The sequence below is a fragment of the Phalaenopsis equestris genome, unplaced genomic scaffold (genome assembly GCF_001263595.1).
Source record: "Phalaenopsis equestris unplaced genomic scaffold, ASM126359v1 Scaffold000399, whole genome shotgun sequence".
In the NCBI taxonomy this organism is placed as follows: Eukaryota; Viridiplantae; Streptophyta; class Magnoliopsida; order Asparagales; family Orchidaceae; genus Phalaenopsis; species Phalaenopsis equestris.
Window position 1 is genome coordinate 1,376,069 of NW_018164841.1, and position 20,250 is coordinate 1,396,318.

The 20,250-nt window shown below is 32.2% G+C and overlaps 1 protein-coding gene across 3 annotated transcripts; it reads right to left on the bottom strand.

Annotated features, from left to right (window-relative positions):
* Positions 1 to 2,215: 2,215 nt before the first annotated feature.
* On the bottom strand, positions 2,216 to 18,741 carry LOC110026730. 3 transcript variants are annotated; one of them, XM_020727812.1, is made up of 11 exons: positions 18,355 to 18,741; positions 18,164 to 18,265; positions 17,883 to 18,065; positions 17,541 to 17,798; positions 15,287 to 15,382; positions 14,932 to 15,186; positions 6,516 to 6,548; positions 4,023 to 4,256; positions 3,684 to 3,899; positions 3,167 to 3,340; positions 2,216 to 2,984 (listed from the first exon to the last, which is right to left on the bottom strand). In XM_020727812.1, the coding sequence occupies exons 1-11, from the start codon at positions 18,556 to 18,558 to the stop codon at positions 2,373 to 2,375; spliced, it is 2,367 nt and encodes a 788-aa protein (XP_020583471.1). In that variant the 5' UTR covers positions 18,559 to 18,741; the 3' UTR covers positions 2,216 to 2,372. The 3 variants fall into 3 exon arrangements, with proteins under 3 accessions (XP_020583471.1, XP_020583469.1, XP_020583470.1); XM_020727810.1 differs by having other exon boundaries at positions 15,287 to 15,436; XM_020727811.1 differs by lacking the exon at positions 6,516 to 6,548 and having other exon boundaries at positions 15,287 to 15,436.
* Positions 18,742 to 20,250: the final 1,509 nt, after the last annotated feature.

Consider the following 20,250-nt stretch of genomic DNA (forward strand, 5'->3'; position numbering starts at 1 on the left):
ATATATATATATATATATACATACATACATACATATATGAATTTAATGTGGTTAAGGTTATATGTTAATGTATATACATGATATAAAAGTGTGTAAGTCACTTAACAAAGATCTTGTGGATAATTCATTTAATCTTCTCATGCTTAGGTTGTTTTGAATAGGTATATCTTTTCTTTTCATTAATGTGATACAATGTAAATGTATTTTTATATGTAAACTAAAGAAACTAGTGGAAATCTCACTGATGTGGATAAACTGCATGATTTTCATTTGAATGTGTTTACCTGATTTCCTTGCATGTGAGAGTGCTTGCATGTTTATTTATTGTTTTTCGGGAGCAGATAGGATAACGAGAAATGTTCAAATTGTTGGATGAGAGATATAGGAGAATAAATGAAATTCCTCTGTGCTCAATGACATGAAAGGAAGCATGGCAAATGCTTTTAAAGTTCCAAAATATTTAAATATTTTTATATAAAATAAAGTAAAAGTGCCTCAAAAAGAAATATTTTCAAAAGTTTCATTAAAAGAAAGTCTCTTCTATCTCAGCTAAAAATCCCTCTAAGATTTAGAGCTCATAAAAATTATTTTTAATTTTAATTAAAAGTGCTCTAAAACTTAAAATTTTTTTTCAAGTTAATAAACTCATCAAAACATTTTTCTACACTAATTAAATGTACTCTAAAATGAAAACCTCTTTCAATTTTAATCAAATTATTAAGAAAGAAACTTTTGTACTTCAATTAAATGTGCTCTAAATTTATAATCTCTTAAAACTTAGATAAGCTCAAGGAGAAGGGTTTCAATGTTCTGCAAATTCTTTTTAAGTTTTTGTTAAGAAAACTCTTCTCAAAAAGAAAGTTCCACTTTCAATGTTTCGAGACTTCATTTGGAATGAGCTCTCATAAGAACTTATCCTATAGAGAAGTCTATTCCTTAAAACTTAAAAATTATTTCATTTTAAAAGAAAATTCTCTTTCAAATAACTCATTCTATTTCAATTTCTCTTAAATATTTTTATTGAATCTTAAAAGTAATTTTCTTTAAAAATTTCTTTAAAAAAAAAACCTTTCCTTTTCAAAGATCAATAAAATTTTAAAAATATTTTCAAGACTTTGTTCTTTAAGAAGTCCCTTCTTTAAAAAGCAAAATCCTTTACCAAAAGATAATTTCCTCAAAAACCCTTGAGCTTTAAGAATTTAAAATATAAACTTGTTAGGCTCCTTTCACTTGCTCAGTCTAAGTTATGCATATATTCATTTAGATTGAGTGACTACATGAATGAATATGTTTCTCCCCAGAAAAGTATGATTTTGTAGCCTCAGATTTCTAAGTATACAAGTCTTGGGTTATTTTAATTTAAACAACCCACAATAAAGATAAACTTATATTCTCAAATACTTTTGAATGTCAAAATTATTGTTAGAAAGATCTAAATATTTTTGTATGAAAAGAATACCATGTATTATATTAATAGGAATCCAAGTAAATTTTGATTATGAGAATTTTAAATTAAGAAACTTAGCTTTATTTGCTTAGAATACATCTCTCAACCACAATTAAAACCTGGGAAGAAAGAAAAAAAAAAACTTTAGGTAGAAAACTAAAACAAATATGGAAAAACAATATCTATTAACAATTTGACCGAGACTTCACTTAGAACGAAACCAAACAACACTTAGAAAACCTTTTGATTTGTTATCATGACTAACGATTTATAAGAGGAAAAAATCACTACTAATTATTAAACCCCAAAAATAATTAAAATTGACCAACTCTAATTTCTATAACCACACATTAGGATAGTTTTTTATTCTAATGAAAATCATGTGTTGATACGGATATCCATAAGTATTGTGTACTATGTATGTAAAATTTCCTTAAAATTTTGACTTTGATATATGCATATAGGTGTTAGGCAGTGTTCGTACCTGAAATGACATTCATTTTTATGACATGTTGATTCATTATAGCCATTCAATCATTGGAATCATGCTTTAAAAAATTAATGATTTATTTTAAAGTTTCAATAATTTGTTTTCCATTAAAATTTATCCCAAACTGACCCTTAACACTGTGAAGCACTATCAATGTTGAATCTACATATTTCAACAATGTTGAATCTACATATTTCAACAAAAATTAATATGTATATATGTATATATATATATATAAAGCTCTTGCAACAATTTTATGAAATTTAAAACATTGGATGTAAGCTTTGTAAATACATAACAATTGTGTGGTATGTGAGAGGAAATTGTAATACCAACTCCACAACCCCATTTTACACTACTTGCTTGCTGCAGAAGTTCAGAAAAAGAAAATTACACATAATTACCTCTCAAAATTTGTTGATAGAAACAGGATGCTTAGCCTGTGATAAAATTTTCCAAAATGGTGGTTCTGGTGATAAAATCTTTCGTATAGAGAAAAATCAAAAATGTGAAAACTATTGCTATGGCGGTTACCAGGAACATGTAATCTATTCCCTTCACTTTCTTTACTGCAATTTGTTGCTTTCCTTCACTCGAAACATTACTTCCATGGCCTTCTACTTGACATTGGTTCTCCCTATCCGCATCAACCAATTCAGCCAGTATCTTTCCTCCATTATCCACAACATCAAAAGAGAGCTTTAAAATTTCATCTTCTTCGTCGCAATCTTCTATACGTGCTTTCTCTTCTCTTTCAATTGGTTCTATACCTTGGAATTGAATAGGTGGACTTTCATTGAATGCCATCAAATTATCATGTTCCGGTGAGAATTGAACTGTATTGGATTCAGTTAAAGAGCATTCTTTATGTTCTCTAAGATTCTCTTCAGTTTCTGATGATTCCACATTTTTTATGAAACCATCTGACAGATTTTCTTCAGTCGTCTCTTTTTGAATGGAAGCATTAAGGTCACATAGAACATTATTTTGCTGCTGAATCTTCTCTTCCATCATTATAAACATTGTTGGGTTGTCATGAATGCAGGCCTGATAGAGGAAAAACCATGAGGATAAGTACTTCCAAATTAATTGTTTGGGGAACAAGTTAGACTAGATGAGTTAAATATTCATGAATGCAGATCTCAAGGAGGAAAAACTACAGAGTTTTTTGCTTCAAAAATGTTTGGAAAAGATAAGATTATAAATTAAATATTCTCAATGGTAGATACCTTGGCTCCTTGAATTTTATGGATAGATCCCTCAACTCCTTCATCATCTAATGGGGAGTAAATTTCTTCGAGCTCCATGTTGTCTTCTTCAATATGTGCGATACCATAATTATGAGTTATCAATGGAACATCCTCTTTAGTCATAACCATAATCAAGTCCTTACAACTATTTTCCTGAAGAAGAGAAATAAGAATGAAATTGACATAGACATAATGTTAATAGTAATGCCACAATAGTCCCCTCACTATTTACATGGGGCTATTTTATTCCCAGACTTTATAAAATTGGTAAATTAGTCCCCATATTGTTTTAATGGGGGGTTAAAATCTTCCTCATTGTAGACTATTTATACCCATATTAGAATAGTCTGAAGACTAAATTGACACTTTATAAATTCTAGGACTAAAATGACCCCCCTGCAAAGAGTTAGGGAATCATTTTGACATTTTTTTTCTATAAAGTTGTGTGGAAAACATATTTAGAAGGAGATTGTTCTTCTGCATTTTCACTACTTACCTCAGGTTCTGAAAGTATTGATACACTCGACTCATGGGGAAGAGCGACTGTTCGCTCACATAAATCTCTTGATCCCTCTACCATTTTTTCATCAGATCCATCTTCATTCTCATTTTCATGTTCAAAACTTAAAATATCTTCCCTCAAAACATCTTTGAAAGAACCACTGTCCAGGACAAATTTGTCTTCCATTATCAGGTGTTTGCCTGAATCATTCTTAAAAAGGAGAAACACATTGCATGACATTTAACCTACTATTTGAAAAAAAAATTAAACGATCAAATAAATTTTTTGTAATGTTAATTTTTATTTATTTAAGACTGCTGACACAGAAGATACCTTTGTCATATCCAATGCCATTTTTGCTTCAACACTTGATCCAAAAAATGGCTTTATATCCTCGATTAATGAATTGATTTCATCTTGATCGCCAAAAGGAGAGATTTTTTCCATTTCTATGGATCTTGAAAAAACGAATTCTAGAATAGAATTGTGCATCTCATCCACTAAATCATCTTCGAATTTTCTTTCTTCTATTGCTTCAACCATTTCCAAATTTTGGCAAGCTTCCTTCTGCAAGGATTATTGTTGTAAGAATCATCCAATAAGGTGAAAGATATTGTATCCAGTGGATCCTTATGCAAATAAGAAAATATATGTGAAAAAATCAATAGATATAGAAAGAATTGCAGGCAGTTTGCCTTATGTAAAATATTTTTTGGTAAAAGGTAAGGCTACTTTCAGCAAACATAAGAAATTCATATATATATTTTTTATGCAGTATGCATACGCTAAAATGGTAACCAAAACAAATAAGAGCCAAATAAATCAAGTAAAACAGGAATGAATTGCTTATCCAACTTGATCCTATAAACTTAAAAAAAAAAAAAAAAAAGTAAATGTCTTGAGTTAATTGGCATCATTTATTAATCATGTGGTTGGCATTGTAACTTTATTTGTATGTATCAGAGTTGTTAGCCAATGGGACATAATTATTATTGATTTAAAATGGTGATTGTAAATTTCTTCACTTATCTTTTCTCAGTCTTCTTCTCTCACATTTTCTTGGTCACCCTCCAAGCTATACAACATATGGATCAAGAAAGAAGATGTGTTTTCTCAAATTCTGTCCCCTCGGTCAAGCTTCTTTCATATTTACAAAAGAAATTAATTCTAGTTTATTTAAACAGCTATAATTTGATATTACTCGATGCAACAAATAATAAATAAACAAAATGAAAAACACAAATTTTACGTGGAAAACCCAAGATGGGAAAAACCATGGGCAGAGAAGAATCCACTATATTAAATAAGAGATTATAAGTAGAGTCATCTTGGAAAAAATAAAAGAATTGTATTTATAATTTTAGCAAGACCTCTTTAAAAGAAAGACATTAAAACAATGACACACAGATTGCAGTCTAAAGGCTATTATAAGTTTAATCTAAAGATTAGAACCTTCAATTCATGTGTTCACAATTTTCTAGTAAAGTCTTAATCCGCGTGATCATAATTTTCTTATGAGACAATAAGTGGGGCCTACAAAATTCGGGTCACAAATTTAACAATCTCCACCTAGACATGAATTTCCACAGAATATAGAATTGAGCTTTCTCCACCTCTTCAACAAAATTCTAATGATAAGGAATAAATACCAACCAAGTCTAAGGAATGCTCAAAATTGGCTATTGGAAGTGTGTTAGTCATCATATTTGCAAGATTATCATGGGCTTTGATCTTGATCACAACAATATCACCACGAGCGATAACTTCACAAACGAAATGATGACGAACATCAATGTGCTTAGTTCTATCATGAAACAAATTGATCTTTGATGAGATAAATAACATTCCATCACAGATCAGTGTGATTATCTTCAAATCTTCACTGAGCTCTTCAAATAGACCTTTCAACCCGAGAGCTTTTTTGCAAGCTTAGGTAATTGTCATGTCCTCAATTTCAGTTGTAGATAGTGTCATTGTTATCTGTAAATTAGCCTTCCAGCTAATCGCATAACCACCAATAGTAAACACGTATCTTGTAAGTGATATCATTCCATCACGATATTCAATAAAATCAGAATCAACATAGCCAATGACTTTATTTGTAATCCTTCCAAACTACAAACAAACATTATTTGTTCCACATAGATCCCTAAGGATACATTGAACAGTTTGACAATCTTCTTTATCCAAATTACTCATATATCTACTAACTACACTGATTGCATGTGATAAATATGGACAAGAAAATATCATGGCATACATTCAATCTCATCATTGAAAAGTGAACATAAGGCTGATGAGTCTGAAATGCGCAGCAAATAAAGTACTAACATTGTTGTCATTCTTCATATTAAATCAATACAAAACTTTTTTAGTGTACCTTTTCTGACTTAAAATAATTTACCTGTATTTCTTTCTCTTTGAATCTCTATGGCATGTATTTTCTTTACAACTCCTAAATCTTTCATCTCAAACTCATTGTTAAGTTGAGCTTTTAGCGTCTAGATGTCTTCTTTGTCCTTGGCTATCACACCCCAGGTAGGGTTAATTGTAGTGCAACAAAGGTTGAAAATTTGGTTAGACCAACTCTTACTAGGACTCATCCTGACTTATATAATCAGGACCGAGTGATTGATGTATTAGTCTAACTAGCCACAACATACGTGATACCTTGCATTTCATATACATACTCGGAAAAATGGAGATCATATCATCCAAAACATGAAAATTATACAGAGCTGTTAAATGCAATTTAAAAAAAAAACATACCCAATACATATGTACAAGCTCTCAAAATTATCGTGCAAAAGCTATACAAAGACACACCTGACTACTAGCCATGGTGCTCGTTGCTCCTACCTGGAAGGCAACAATGAAGAATGAGCAACAATGCGCTCAGAAAAATAATCAATGCTAACATAAGATTTTATACATGGAGAAAAAATAACATGCAAGCTCGTCAGAAACTGTACATGTCTACACACACAATTAATAATATGCTAACATGTTAGAGGGAATATGAAAATAGAGCAAACATTATAAAAATGAAAACTAGAGTATAACATGTAGATCTTAAGCATGAAATCATAAGTATAATCAAAAGCATGTTCATAGTATGTAATCATAAAAATGTCATTTTATAGTAATATCATTAGTTTAATGTATAAAGTTGGACTATTTCTATGTCATTTCATCATGGGTTGTCACCTTGCCTCAAAAACCATATAGACTATCGACAAATGTTAAGCTTCCCCCAACATAACAGCTATTGATAACCCTCTGATACCGACGGTTCTCTAACATTCTATCACCACTAAATTCCAACAATTACTAGAGTTTGATCCTCTTACAAATATCTAGAGTCAGGAAAACTACGTCCCTACATAATATACATGCAAACACTCATGTAATAGTCTACCCATATCATTCTTTTTGACATTTAAATCATCATTTATGTATCAAACATTTATAAAGCATTACATGTATCATAGGCATAAAGTATAATAAATGAAAACATGCAAGGAATTCATATTATAAACATAGTCATTTGTAGCATAGTATGATCATAGCATTACGTGTATCGTAAGAAAAGTAAACGTGCATTCATACATTCAGTTGCAGACATCAATTCACAATATGCAAAAAAAATTAAATGCATTTATGTAAAAATTGAATTCATATGAAAACCTATAGAAGACTATTGTTCTTAAATTAGATCAAGATAATTTTACCCGACTTAACGAAACAACCCTACGATGAGTGCCCACACCCTCGTCTTGAGCTCGTCATCCCATATAGACAACCTGTGACTCACAGAAAACATATGATTTTATAAAATTTGGCTCATAACATGCATAAGCAACCAAATTAGTCTCAACATATCTCTGAAATGGATTATTTTCTCTTCTTGTCTAATTCGTGGCAATAAAATACTGTAATGTTGTTGTCGCGATGATGGGATAATAATATCATCATGATTATATGAATTTGAGTCAGAAGTTATGCTTAAGAATGTGCCTATATCAATCTGAAGCTCCATTTGTTTGCTAAACATTTTCTTTTTATCATTATCTTTAGATTATATAGTAGATGTTGTATGTAATATGACAGATTCATTAAATAGAACATCTCCACTAATGATCATTTTCTTAGTTTCTTGGCAACATAACTTATAACCTTTAACTCCAATTTTATAACCAAGAAAGACACTTTATATATCTAAGCTCTAATTTACCATTTTTTAATATAAGCATAAGTGGGACAACTAAAATTTCTTAAATTAGAGTAATTTGTAGATTTACCTGAACAAATCTCTTATGAAGTTTTCCTGTCAATAACAATAGAAAGAGAATGATTCACCAAGTAAAAATATTTATAAACAGCTTCAACGTAAAATGACTTGGGTAGTTTGATATTGGAAAGTATGCAACGAACCTTCTCCATTATGGCCTTGTTCATTCGCTCTGCAACATCATGTTACTGAGGTGTTTGCTGGAGTGTAAGTCTCTCATAATTCCTTCTGATTTGCAGAAGACATTAAATTCTCATGAACATAACTCCAACCCATTATCAGTGCAAAGTCATTTGATCTGTTTTCCAGTCTGCTTCTCGATCATGATCTTCCATTCCTTAAATGTAGTAAAAATATCCCTCTTCTGCTTCAAGAAGAACACCCAAAATTTTCTAAATAAATCATTAATGAAAGTCAGCATATATATGCCGCCCTTTTTAGATTGCATTGCAGATGGTCCCTAGAGGTCATTAATGCATGTAGTCTAATATTTCAGTAGTATTGTGAATATCAATATTGAACTTAACTCTTTTATGTTTTCCAAATACACAGTATTCATAAAACTTCAATTTAGTAATGCTTTGACTACTTAGAAGTCCCATTTTGCCCAATTCAACCATCTCATTCTCGCTCATATGCCAAAGGCGCATACGACAAAATCTATTTGCTTCATCTTCATACGGAAGAAATAGTAACTGTTGCATCAACTATCACAGTAAAATCTTGCAAGACATATAGTCCAACAACCTTCTTCCGTCCCTTCATCATAGCAAGAGATCCTTTACCAACATTTAAAACTTCAACTTTACCAAGGTACTTATACCCTTTAGCATCAAATGTACTTAAAGAAGTTAGATTCCTTTTCAGATCTAGAACATGTTTCACATCTCCAAGTATTGTTATGACTCCATCAAACATCTTGATTCTAACAGTTCCAGCATTGATTATTTTATATGGATCATTATTACGCATTAACATAGTACCCTTTGAAAACATTTCATATGTTGAAAATCAATATTTATTGAGACACATATGAAACATGCGAGTTGAATCAAGAACTAAAACATTACAAGGCTTTCCGTCGAATGCAACTAGAAGTTCACCATCATTAATAGCTTCTTCAACAACTTTAGCTTAACCAAAATGATTTGATTGTTTTTCTTTTTGATTTGAAGTTACTTTACTATTTTTATTCTGCAATTTGTAGTACAAAGATTTGATGTGCCCCTTTTTCTTACATTAATTGCAACTCTTATCTTCATTTCTGAATTTTGATATACTCTTTGTATCAGTGACAAAACTTCTCTCTTAAGTTTTACCTCGAACGATAAGGCCTTCTCCTTGAGCAACATGTTGATTCACAAATTGTTTCAACTTTTCGTCAGAAAAAATAGCATATACTTTGTCTAGAGTAAGTGTCTCTCGTGCATACAAGATGGTATCTCAAAAACTTGTATAAGATAAAGGCAGTGAGCACAACAAGATTAATGTCAAATATTCTCCATCATATTTAACTTCCATGGGTTACAAATCAAAGATGATTCCTTTAATGACAATTGATCTATAACAGATGCACCTGCTATCATTCTATGAGAGTGAAAATGCTGCTTCAAGTGTAACTTACTAGTCAGACTTTTCATCATGACAATTGCTCTAATTTGAAACACATCGTAACAACAGTCTTCTCCTTCAAAACATCACGTAGAATTTGATTTGATGGATGAAGATGAATTTGAAAAAAAACATTTAGATCATTATGTTGCTTCTCCTCCAACTTTCATAATAAGGAAATCTTTCTGAACCAAGTAACACATCATCAAGGTACATTTGCACTAAGATTGCTCACATCTTACCTTGTCAAAGAGAAAATTTGGTGTTGCAAACTAACAAGTGGAATGTCGCAATTTACCGTTACCATTATCGAAATCAACACTCGTCTCTGATACCATTTATTATAACTTGATATTAATCGATGCAATAAATACTAAAATAAATAAAAGAAAGAACACGAATATTTTACATGGAAAATCGAAGATAGAAAAAACCATGAGCAGAAGAGAACAATTCATTATATAAAATAGATTACAAGTGGAGATTGTTCACAAAACAAAAGAGAGGTATTTATAGTTTTAGCAAGATCTCTTTAACATATAGATTGGAATCTAAAGACTTAATAAGTTTTAATGGTTGTAGCTTTCAATCCATGTGCTCACAATATTCTTATAAAATCTCAGTCTGTGTGACCATAATTTTCTTATGAGACAATAAGCAGGACCCAAAAAAATTCAGGTCACAAATTTAGCATAAAAAATAACCGAAGTTCCACTGGATACTAAGTTTAGCTTTATGTACCTTGGTAGAACCTAATTGTCACCCTTAGACTAATAATCTACAAATTCATAAATTTTAACACAGCTGTTTTTTATGTAAAATTGCGTGGTCATCCCCTACACTCAACTTATCCAAAGTTCAAGCTTTAAAGTCTTATTCTAGCTCCAACAGAGAAGCAAACATACTTGAGTTATGAACATTTTTCATCTATGATGGCATAATTAGTATTGAAAGGAGGACCATTCAAAGATGTTGGCCATCTTCTCTAAAAACGTATTAAGACGAATAATAACAGAATCATAATAAGAGGGTGAGCTATCCTAACCAACAAAGGCAATGCGGGCATTATAGTAAACAATTTGTGAAACATTTTTCTAGTATTTCAAATCAAATATCATTTCTACTGACACCTTCTAGAGGTATCCTGAAGCATGATGATCACAATGGATCTCCTAAAGCACAACAAAATCACAATTGATCAACAGGATGCTATCGAATGTTAAAAGCATATAATAGCAGGATCCTCTCATTGAATGTGATTGAATGTGTATCTTTTGTGATGGATAGCAGACCATCATTACGAAACTGGATCCTAGATCTGTGAAATGTGTGTTTGTAAGTTATTCTGCTACCTAGAAGGGGTATGTAGGCTAGAGCTCAAAGAAACTATTTCTGAGCATGGATGTGCATTTAGGAAATTTAAACATACTACACCCACCCTTCGTAGTAACGGTGAGAGAGTGATACATGTGGGAGCAATGTCTTGTCATGTGATGTGAGATGAATCAATTGAGAAACTAAAAAAATGAGGAGAGTGAATCCAGAGATGGTGGGATTCATGCTAAAGTTTGGTTGATGGTGTATACATGAAGAAGGAAGCCAAATAAGGGAACGATGCCTACAGTGTCACTTCTGTCAGCTAGTCCCTTATCTCGGTTTTTCCCAACACTTGAGACACCTACACCATCCACCTCCAAATCATCTCTCCAATTAATATAATTCGTCCTCCTCCTAATCTCCACAATTTTAAGGAGTACCTCTCACAACAATGTGAGATATCCTACCGATTTTTTTGGTTGGGAACATGACATTGTTAACTTTTTTTCATATTCTAACATATCACATTACATGGAGCATTCATTGTAGCATTGGACAATATCTCTATACTGAAGTGTTGGCAGGATACTAAGGAAGATCCTTAGTGGAAAGCTGCTATGCATGAAGAGCTTAAGGCTCTCCATAAAAACTAAACATGGGAGATAATGTCACTACCAACAGGGAAAAAAGTAGTTTGATGTAAGTGGATCTTTACACTATAGCAAATTCCAAAAAGGAAGCTGGAGCGGTACAAAGCACGACTGGTGGCAAAAGAGTATAATTAAACATATGACATTGACTATGATAAAACCTTCGCACCAATAGTAAAGATGAGTACAATGAGGATACTGGTTTCTCTGACAGTGAATGATGAGTGGAAGTTACACAAACTTCATGTGAAGAATGTATTTCTTCATGTTGAGTTACTGCAGGAGAAATATAAGGAGATACCATCAGAATTCAGTACGGTCCAGACTGTGAGCAAGGTGGGTAGACTCAGGAAGTCACTGTATGGCTTGAAGCAGTCTCCTCAAGCCTAGTTTGAGAAGTTTAGAAAGGCTATGGTGGGCAAGGGATATCAACAGATCAATGCAGATCATATGGTATTCTTTTCATGACATAAAGGTCACATCACTATACTTGTTGTATATGTTGATGACATCCTTGTTAATGGTGATAATGAGGCATAGATTACCCAAGTAAAGATAAGAGTGAGCAATGAATTTGAGGTGAAAAAACTTGGGCAACTCAGATACTTTCTCAGAATTGAAGTGGCACGTGAATCTGAGGGGATGTTCATGTCCGAGAGACAATATGTACTGGATTTCTTCACATAAATAGGCATGTTGGGTGCAAACCTGCAGTCTCTCTAACTGACTAGAAAGCCAAGCTGAGTGCAGAGGCAAAAGAACTAGTTGATCGTGAGAGGTATCAGAATTTGGTGGGTTGTCTGATCTTTATGTTTCACACTCAACCTGACATCTCTTTTGTAATGAGCGTAGTAAGCCACTACATACATGATCCAAGGAAAGGTCATATACATGAAGCGTATTGGATTTTAAGGTACCTAAAGAGTGCCTCAGAGAAGGAGTTGATTTTCAGAAAGAATGGGCTTGTAGACATTGTGGGCTTTTGTGATGCTGACTGGGCGAGTTGTGCAGTTGATAGAATATCCACCTCAGAATACTGCATGTTTGTAGGAGCCAACATGATCTCTTGGAAGAGAAAGAAATAGTTTGTAGTAGCAAGGTCAACAGCAGAGGCAGAGTACAAGTTCATGGCCTTAGGAGTTGCCAAGAAGATGTGGCTGAGAGCCTTCTTGGTCCAGCTCAAGGTGGACAAAAGAACTTAAATGAAGTTGTGGTGCGACAACAAGCCATCAATCAGCATTGCCAACAATCGAGTGCAACACGATAGAACCAAACATATGGAGATTAATATATTTTTAATCAAGGAAAAGCTGAATAATGGGCTACTGGAGCAAATTCATGTGGCCACTAGAAAGCAATTGGTTGATTGCCTCACCAAAGGACTTGGTTCATTAGACTTGTCTAGGTTATGTGAGAAGATGTGCTTAGTAGATATCTTTTTCTCATCTTGAGGACGTGTGTTGAGAATTGGACCTTATTTAGGGTTCAATTGGTAAAAAGGGAATATTGAAGAAGTCTAGGAGTTTATTTATAAAACATTTTAATACCCTATTTAGCCCATGTTATGAATGTACAAAAATGGTTTTCAACAATTCTTTCTTCAGGTTCAATTTAATTCTTTAGTCTCCATCCCACCATATAAGGATAATGAGGATAATTAAGCTCAATGAAAACAATTTCAGCAAGGATTAGAGAATTGATACGATAAAAATTTATGAAACTTCAAAGGCACACTATAGTTTAGGGTTTTTCTTAAAATAAAAAGAATGTTTTCGTGTAGAATACTGTGAGGCTACATGATATCATTGGTAGGAAATTTGAGTTATTTTCACTCTGCAAGATTTTCAAGTTTCAATTCTATTGAAATTGATAAACAGAAGCAACTAAGCAAAATGTCAGGATGCAAAACTAGATAAAAGGAGGGGAAAGTAAATTGAAAAGAATTATGATGAGAATAAATTAGGCAATAACTTCAATTTTTCTCATTGCAAAATAAAAGAGCATATTATTCAAAGTATTTAGAAGGTCCATGATGAGATGAAACCAAAGAGAAGGCATTGATGACAGAAAAAAACAAGATAATAATACAGTTTTTTGCTCTAGACACAGACATGTTGGAATGCATTAAAAAAGCTGACCGTTCACTTTTCATTAATTTCCCACAAAAGCAAGAAGACTTTCAAGATCTATTTTGCGTTGGCCTCTAGAATAATAGGTTAATGGCATTACTCTTTTGGGTTGGAAAGCCAAACAAAAAGGGTATTGCAATCAAACAGAAAGTTCCCTATGATAGAATTTTAGGAAGTGGAAAGAGGGCAAAAACTTCACAATGAGCTTCAATTTATGGGAGAAAATTCCTTTAGTAGTGAGCCTTGCTCTAGAAGGCTCTCACATATATGGCATCCTGTGATTATGTTGCTCGAACTCATTGAGCTAACATAATAATTGCTTAGGAACAATAACTCCCACATCAAGCCTCAATGAGATGAGAGTTTGAGAATAAGCTTTTATGAGGTAGATTAGGTTTAATTAACCATATTCCCCCTAATATGAGGTGAAGCTTTTAAAAGAGGAAGCCCCTTCGGTTGATTAGCCCTCCTATCTACAGGGGAACAATCACAAGTAAGGATGCTACTTAAGCTTGCATTTTCATAATCATTGATATTGATACCCTTGCACAATTTAAATTCATCTTGACTTGATTTTTTTTATTTTGATCCAGAGTATGATTCCTGTGATTTATGATTAGCTCATTTCACACTTGGCTTTGACTTGAGATTAACTTGACTAGTGTTTTAATCTTTTTTTTTTCAATTTTAATTTAAATATTATTGATTAACCATTCGTATCTTTGAGAAAATCATTCAAATTGGAATTAATAAATTGCCTGCTTTCATCATTTTTCATAATTTTTTTTCTTATCTTAGCCTTTGATATCATTTAAATTAATTATAATTAATAACCAATTAGAAACTTAATTATAAGTTAAATCAATAGCTAGACTTCCAAAATTATTTAGAACTGTTAAAGGCAATCAAGTAATCAAATAATATTTATCTAGCCATAGCATTGGACAATAATTTTTTTCTTAATTCTAATTCAAATCTCCGCTTTGATATAGCCATAGCCCAATCTATCTTGGGAAAACCTACATCCACCCCTAGCTGAGCATCACAGACTTCCTAAAATTCTAAAACCATCGATTCATTACCTTACCTTCATAAAATAGCTTAGATACTTACCATGGCTGCCTTACCCATAAACAATGTAATTTACTCAATTGGACAATAAAATACTGCCCTGATTTATTAACCAGTAGTTCACATAATTGGCAATCAGAAATATTAAATTACTTTATCCATAAGGTACTTACCTCAGGTAAACACAGTTCTTCTATATTGAGGTTCGAATGAGTGATTTCTCCTTCTAATTCCTCCCTCTCAGCCCCCTCCTCTATGTAAGGCTTTTGGCTATCTTCTTCATCTTCTTTTCTATTTATAAATGGGTTTTCAATCTCTTTGCTGACGATATCAGTGACCAATTGTTCAACATCATGCCTTAATTGAACTTTTCCCAAACTGCTATCAATCCCCAAATCGTTGTATACATTCGCTGGAGAAGAACCAATCTGTGAAGGATAAGTCACATATCACTGTCAAATAAAACATAATGGAAAATAAATTAGGAATAAGGAAAATGAAAAAAATAAAAAAGCAAGACATGATTACCTTTGCTAGTTCTCCTTCTACTCCATCCCCTAGCTCATATTCTTTTGCCAAGCTACTTTTTGCCATTTTATCATCAAAATAAATATCTAATTCCCCCTTAACAAAATTCAAAAATTCAAGATTGCAATGAAGATCATCAAAGGTATTCACCTAGAAATAACAAATGTTAAACTTAATTTATATGGCTTTTAACAGTAAAACTATAGCATGATAAAATAAAAAAGTTTATCACCTCAGATAATTGTAATGATTAGAACACTAACCGTTGTAACTACGAAATAATAATGGCCAACGGCGAGAAGACGAGAGCTTACCCCCATAGAAAATTGTGATGATTACATTGCTAATTACTATATTGACGAAATAATATCAGTTAGGAGATGGGTAATGATCTTTCCACCCTAGATAATTATAATTTTTAAATTGCTAAAAGCTGTGACGACGGAATAAGGCGGAGTAATATCTGCCCAGAGTATGTTAGATTTTGTTGACTGTGATTCTCACAGAGATAGAGTAGAAAGCAAGAGTAAAGATAAAGTAAATGCATATAGAAGATTTTAGTATTTTCATTTAGAAAAGGTCATAACATTAGCATATTATCGGATTTCTTATAAAAATATAAAAGCCTAGTATATTATAAGATTCTTATGAAGATATAAAAGACCAACATGCATATTAATTTTTTTTTATCTTGGGTTACTACAGTTTAAGTGTGATTTCTCCTAAGTTATTTTAGATAACTTTGTTGGACATTATAGACGTCTATTATTTTACCCTACTTAAGGGTAGTTTTGCCTTCTTACTTATTGTATATATATATATGTATCGTTTACTCTTGTAAGATGATCTTTTGGTTGATGCAATTGAAACCCTAGCCACTTTTTCTTTCTCCTTCTCCATTGCAATTGTTAACATGGTATCAGAGCGAGTTCTGATCTATTTGCAGTCTCCTGCGAATCACAACTCTTCAGGTGATCCATTATTATTGGTATTTGATCCTTCCTTTTTCTTTGTCTTCTTTTTGTATTGATAATAATAGCAATGACTGGTGAAAAAGATGACTCTCTTCAGCCTACTAGTGTGCAATTGAATGGACAAAATTACTCATATTAGAGTCATGTATTGAAGAATTTTTTAAAAGGCAAAAGAATGTGGGGTTATGTTTCTGGAACCTCTATTAAACCCATAGATGAAAAAGATGGAAAATATGAAGAAATGTTGGAAGTATGGGAAGCAAACAATTCAAAAATGATCACTTGGATCAATAACTCTGTTTCTCAATCATCAATCGGTGTCCAATTAGCAAACAATTAGCAAAATATGAAACTGTCAAAAAAGTTTGGAATCATTTGGAAATATTATATGTGCAGTCAAATTTTGCAAAGCAATATTAATTAGAAATAGATATTTGTACTCTTCAATAAAACTACCCTTAAGTAGAGTAAAATAATAGACATTTATAATGTCTAACATAAGACAAAACTACCCTTAAGTAGGGTAAAATAATAGATGTCTATAATGTCTAACAAACTCATCATGTTATTTTAATATTATTTTAGGTTTAAGTATTTGAACAAGATGAATAGAAGAAGATCAAATTTGTATAGAAGACGAGAAAAACAAACAAAAAACAATACATTTCTACTTGTTAATTTGCTTTCTTTATTAGTTATTTCATGATTTTTTTAATATAAAACTGTTAGTAATAGAATTAGAATAGTTATAACTTTATTTTCACCATCCGACTGTCTATTCTTGTCTTGGTTAATTCCAAGCTCTGGGTCGAATCGTGACAAATGTGATATCAGATCAAGAGGTCTAGATTAAATAATTTGAATCTTAATGAGAGAGCCAATAGGATAATTTGATTAAGTTATAAATAATATAAATTAAAAATTTTAATTGTTTTTAATTAAATTATATGAGAGGATGAAATTGATGGAGGTTCAAAATAAAATCAAATAGATTAGTGGTCAAAACCATATTAAGATTAAAAAATTTATTCTAGGTTGAGTACCAACTATTTGGTGTCTCTACACTGAAAAAGTATTCAGTTATACCATATAACACCAAACCAAAGCCTAACATGCCTTAACACCTCAAATACCAGAAACTAAAACTTCTATTTTTTCAAGTTTCAATTAAGAAAAGCATCTATATAGAATTTTATTTTTAACCAAACCCTCTGGGAAGAGCTTCATACACTTGCATTGGTTCTCCCTGATTTATCTAATTGGTGATTAAAAAGTATTACCTCCAGCAGTCTGGATTGCTCTGAACAAAAAATTGATGAAGTATTTTTTGTTTCAATTTCTTTCCTCTCACTCCATTCCACTTTGTTAGCACTTTTGTCATCTTCTTCATCATCTTCTTTGTTAAATAAGGATGAAATTTTGCGCTTTTCTCTGACAATAACAGCCACCAATTTATCATCATCGTACCTTAATAGTGCTTCTCCCAAACTGCTGTCAATTTCCAAATTGCCGCAGATATTCGCTAGAGAAGAACAGTTCTGTGAAAATTAACCCACCAATCACTCCAAGTAAAACAAAGCAAAATAAACCAGGTAGAAATAAAAGAAAGAAGAAATCATTACATCTGCACTCGAGTCTATACAACCAGCAAGTTTGCCATATTCTCCATCAACTAGTTCCATATCTGTTGCCGGGCTTCTCTCCACAACTTCTCCTTTCCTTTCTTCTATCAGATAAAAATCTAGTTCTGTTTGATCAACCTTAGAAATTTGAACACATGCATCGAGATTTTCATGGGAATTCACCTGAAAATAACAGAGCTTAAAACCAAAACTTTTTTCGTATGCCTTTTTGCAGCTAAATTAAAGCACAATATGACAATCGATTCCTTCCTAACAATAACCTCGACCACTCCTTCCTCTCCATTAGCTTCATCCCCCGCCCCTTCTTTGTTAACCACGAGCTCCTTCGCTTCATGGGAACCAAGATGCTCACAAGAATCCCTCTGATGGAAATCGAAGAGCACGGAGAAAATAAATTTTAAAAAAAATAAAGATAATCGAAACCATAATAAGCCTTTCTGCCGAAAACCACCTGAATCCCCTCCGTAGTCGATCCTCTTCTCCTCTTATGGGCACGAATCCGATGAGCGGCAAACGCCGACGCCAAAAGTGCTCCAGCAGCCGCGCCAAGTAGGAGAAGGACTCCTCCCCCATTGACGTTCGCAAACGGAGTAGAACCAGCTCTAGTGCTTCTTCTCCTTCCACTACTCTGTTTAGTCATCTCCTCCCCTGCCATTTTGTCTTCGCGTCTTCAATTCTTAAACTGCTATAACGTTTGTGGAGGGGAATCCTCCATGGTAATTTAATAAGAGAATTCGTCATTTTTCTGTGCAGGTTCGTTGATTCCTCATACCTTAATGGCGGAAATGACTCGATGAGGGAAAGTGGGGTTTGCCTGTGTCCGCTTGTGTGGCGGAGAGCAGTTCGGGGGCCGGCCCAGTGAAATTGGGTTTGTTTTTAATTTGATTTTTTATTTTTTTTATACGCTCTCCAGTTAGAGGAAAAAATTTGCATACATAAGACGATCGTATAGCTGCATACATCTGTAACTTGAAAATAAGTTACAGAGAAGATATTTGAAGGTTGTAACCGCATTATAATTACAGGAGCTATAATGTGGTTATAACCTCTGAATATCATCCCTGTAACCTATTTGCAGGTTACAGTTCTCCCCCAGTTAGAAGTGAGAAAAAATTATTTAAATCACAATTCAATAATTTTAAAAATTTATGAATTATTATTTTTTTTTTTAAAATAGTTCTTCTTCTAAAAATTTGAGTGAATTATTCTTATAAAGATGATAGGTGTTATTTAAAAAAAATATTAATTTATTTTAATATGTAATTTTTTTTAGTTTTTAAGTAGTTTATGTAACACATACTATAAATAATAATAATTTGTTTAAAAAATAAATATTAATATTTATATTATTATTAATAATAAATTTTTTATCATTATTAATATTTATAATTTTATCATATTTTTAAAAATCATCTTTTTATGTTTAGATAAAAGTATATATTTTCTTACTAAAAAATGATATAGAAATGAGAATTTTTTTAGAAAAAAAATATTATATGAATTTTGCATATCATAAAATAAGTTATGATTTGTTTTATTTATATATTAAATTGATTAATTCATATGATAATTGTATTTATTAAATTGATTAATCTATTTGTGAATCTAATACATTTGAGTGCCTAAAAAGCATTTAGGGGCCGTTTAGTTTGCTAAAAATGAAATTCAATGTAAAGGTTTTCAGAGTTCTAAGGTTATAATGTATTTAAAATACTTTCGAGTTAGTTTGGTATAATAGCATTGTATTTGAGAAAGTCTTGATTATTTAATTTAATGTAATTATTTTTTTTTTCATACTTTACTAAAAATAAAATGTAATGTAAAAGTTTTGAAGTGTGTTATAATTACAATATCTTTGAAATATTTTTGAATTGTTTCGTTCAATGTAAATAGACGTAGAATTTTATTTTTTTCTTTTGTTTGGTTTGAAGTAGATTGAAAATAATGTATTTACTTGGGCAAAGGGAGGCAAGCAGCAGGCGACGATGATGGCGACGACGGCATGCGGAGGCGGCTCGGCGGCCTTCTGTGACTGGCGGTGGTGGTGGGAGGCGGTGGAAAACTACTACGATAGGCGGAGCAGACAGAGGCAATAACGACAGGCGGTGGCCAGCGGGTGGGAGGCGAACGGGCGCGCAGCAGTGAGCGATGGGTAGCAGCGACTTGGCAGTAACATTTTACATAAACAATGTAATTCAAATTCAGCCAAATTGGTTGAATTTTAAATTCAACTAAAATGAACTATTGTGTGAAATTCAAATTCATTAAAACTTTACATTTTATTTAAAAATCTTCATACCAAAAACCTAATTTTCTCAAATCCCTGAAAAATAATTACAGTACAGCA

Excerpts from the sequence above, each read along its gene's own strand:
- LOC110026730 (XM_020727810.1), bottom strand. The coding sequence starts at position 18,558 with ATGGCAGGGGAGGAGATGACTAAACAGAGTAGTGGAAGGAGAAGAAGC. Across the intron at positions 6,549-14,931 it reads AAGAACTGTGTTTACCTGAG|GTAGGAGCAACGAGCACCAT; the intron begins GTAAGTACCTTA and ends GTTGCCTTCCAG. Across the intron at positions 4,257-6,515 it reads GCACCATGGCTAGTAGTCAG|AAGGAAGCTTGCCAAAATTT; the intron begins GTGTGTCTTTGT and ends TAATCCTTGCAG.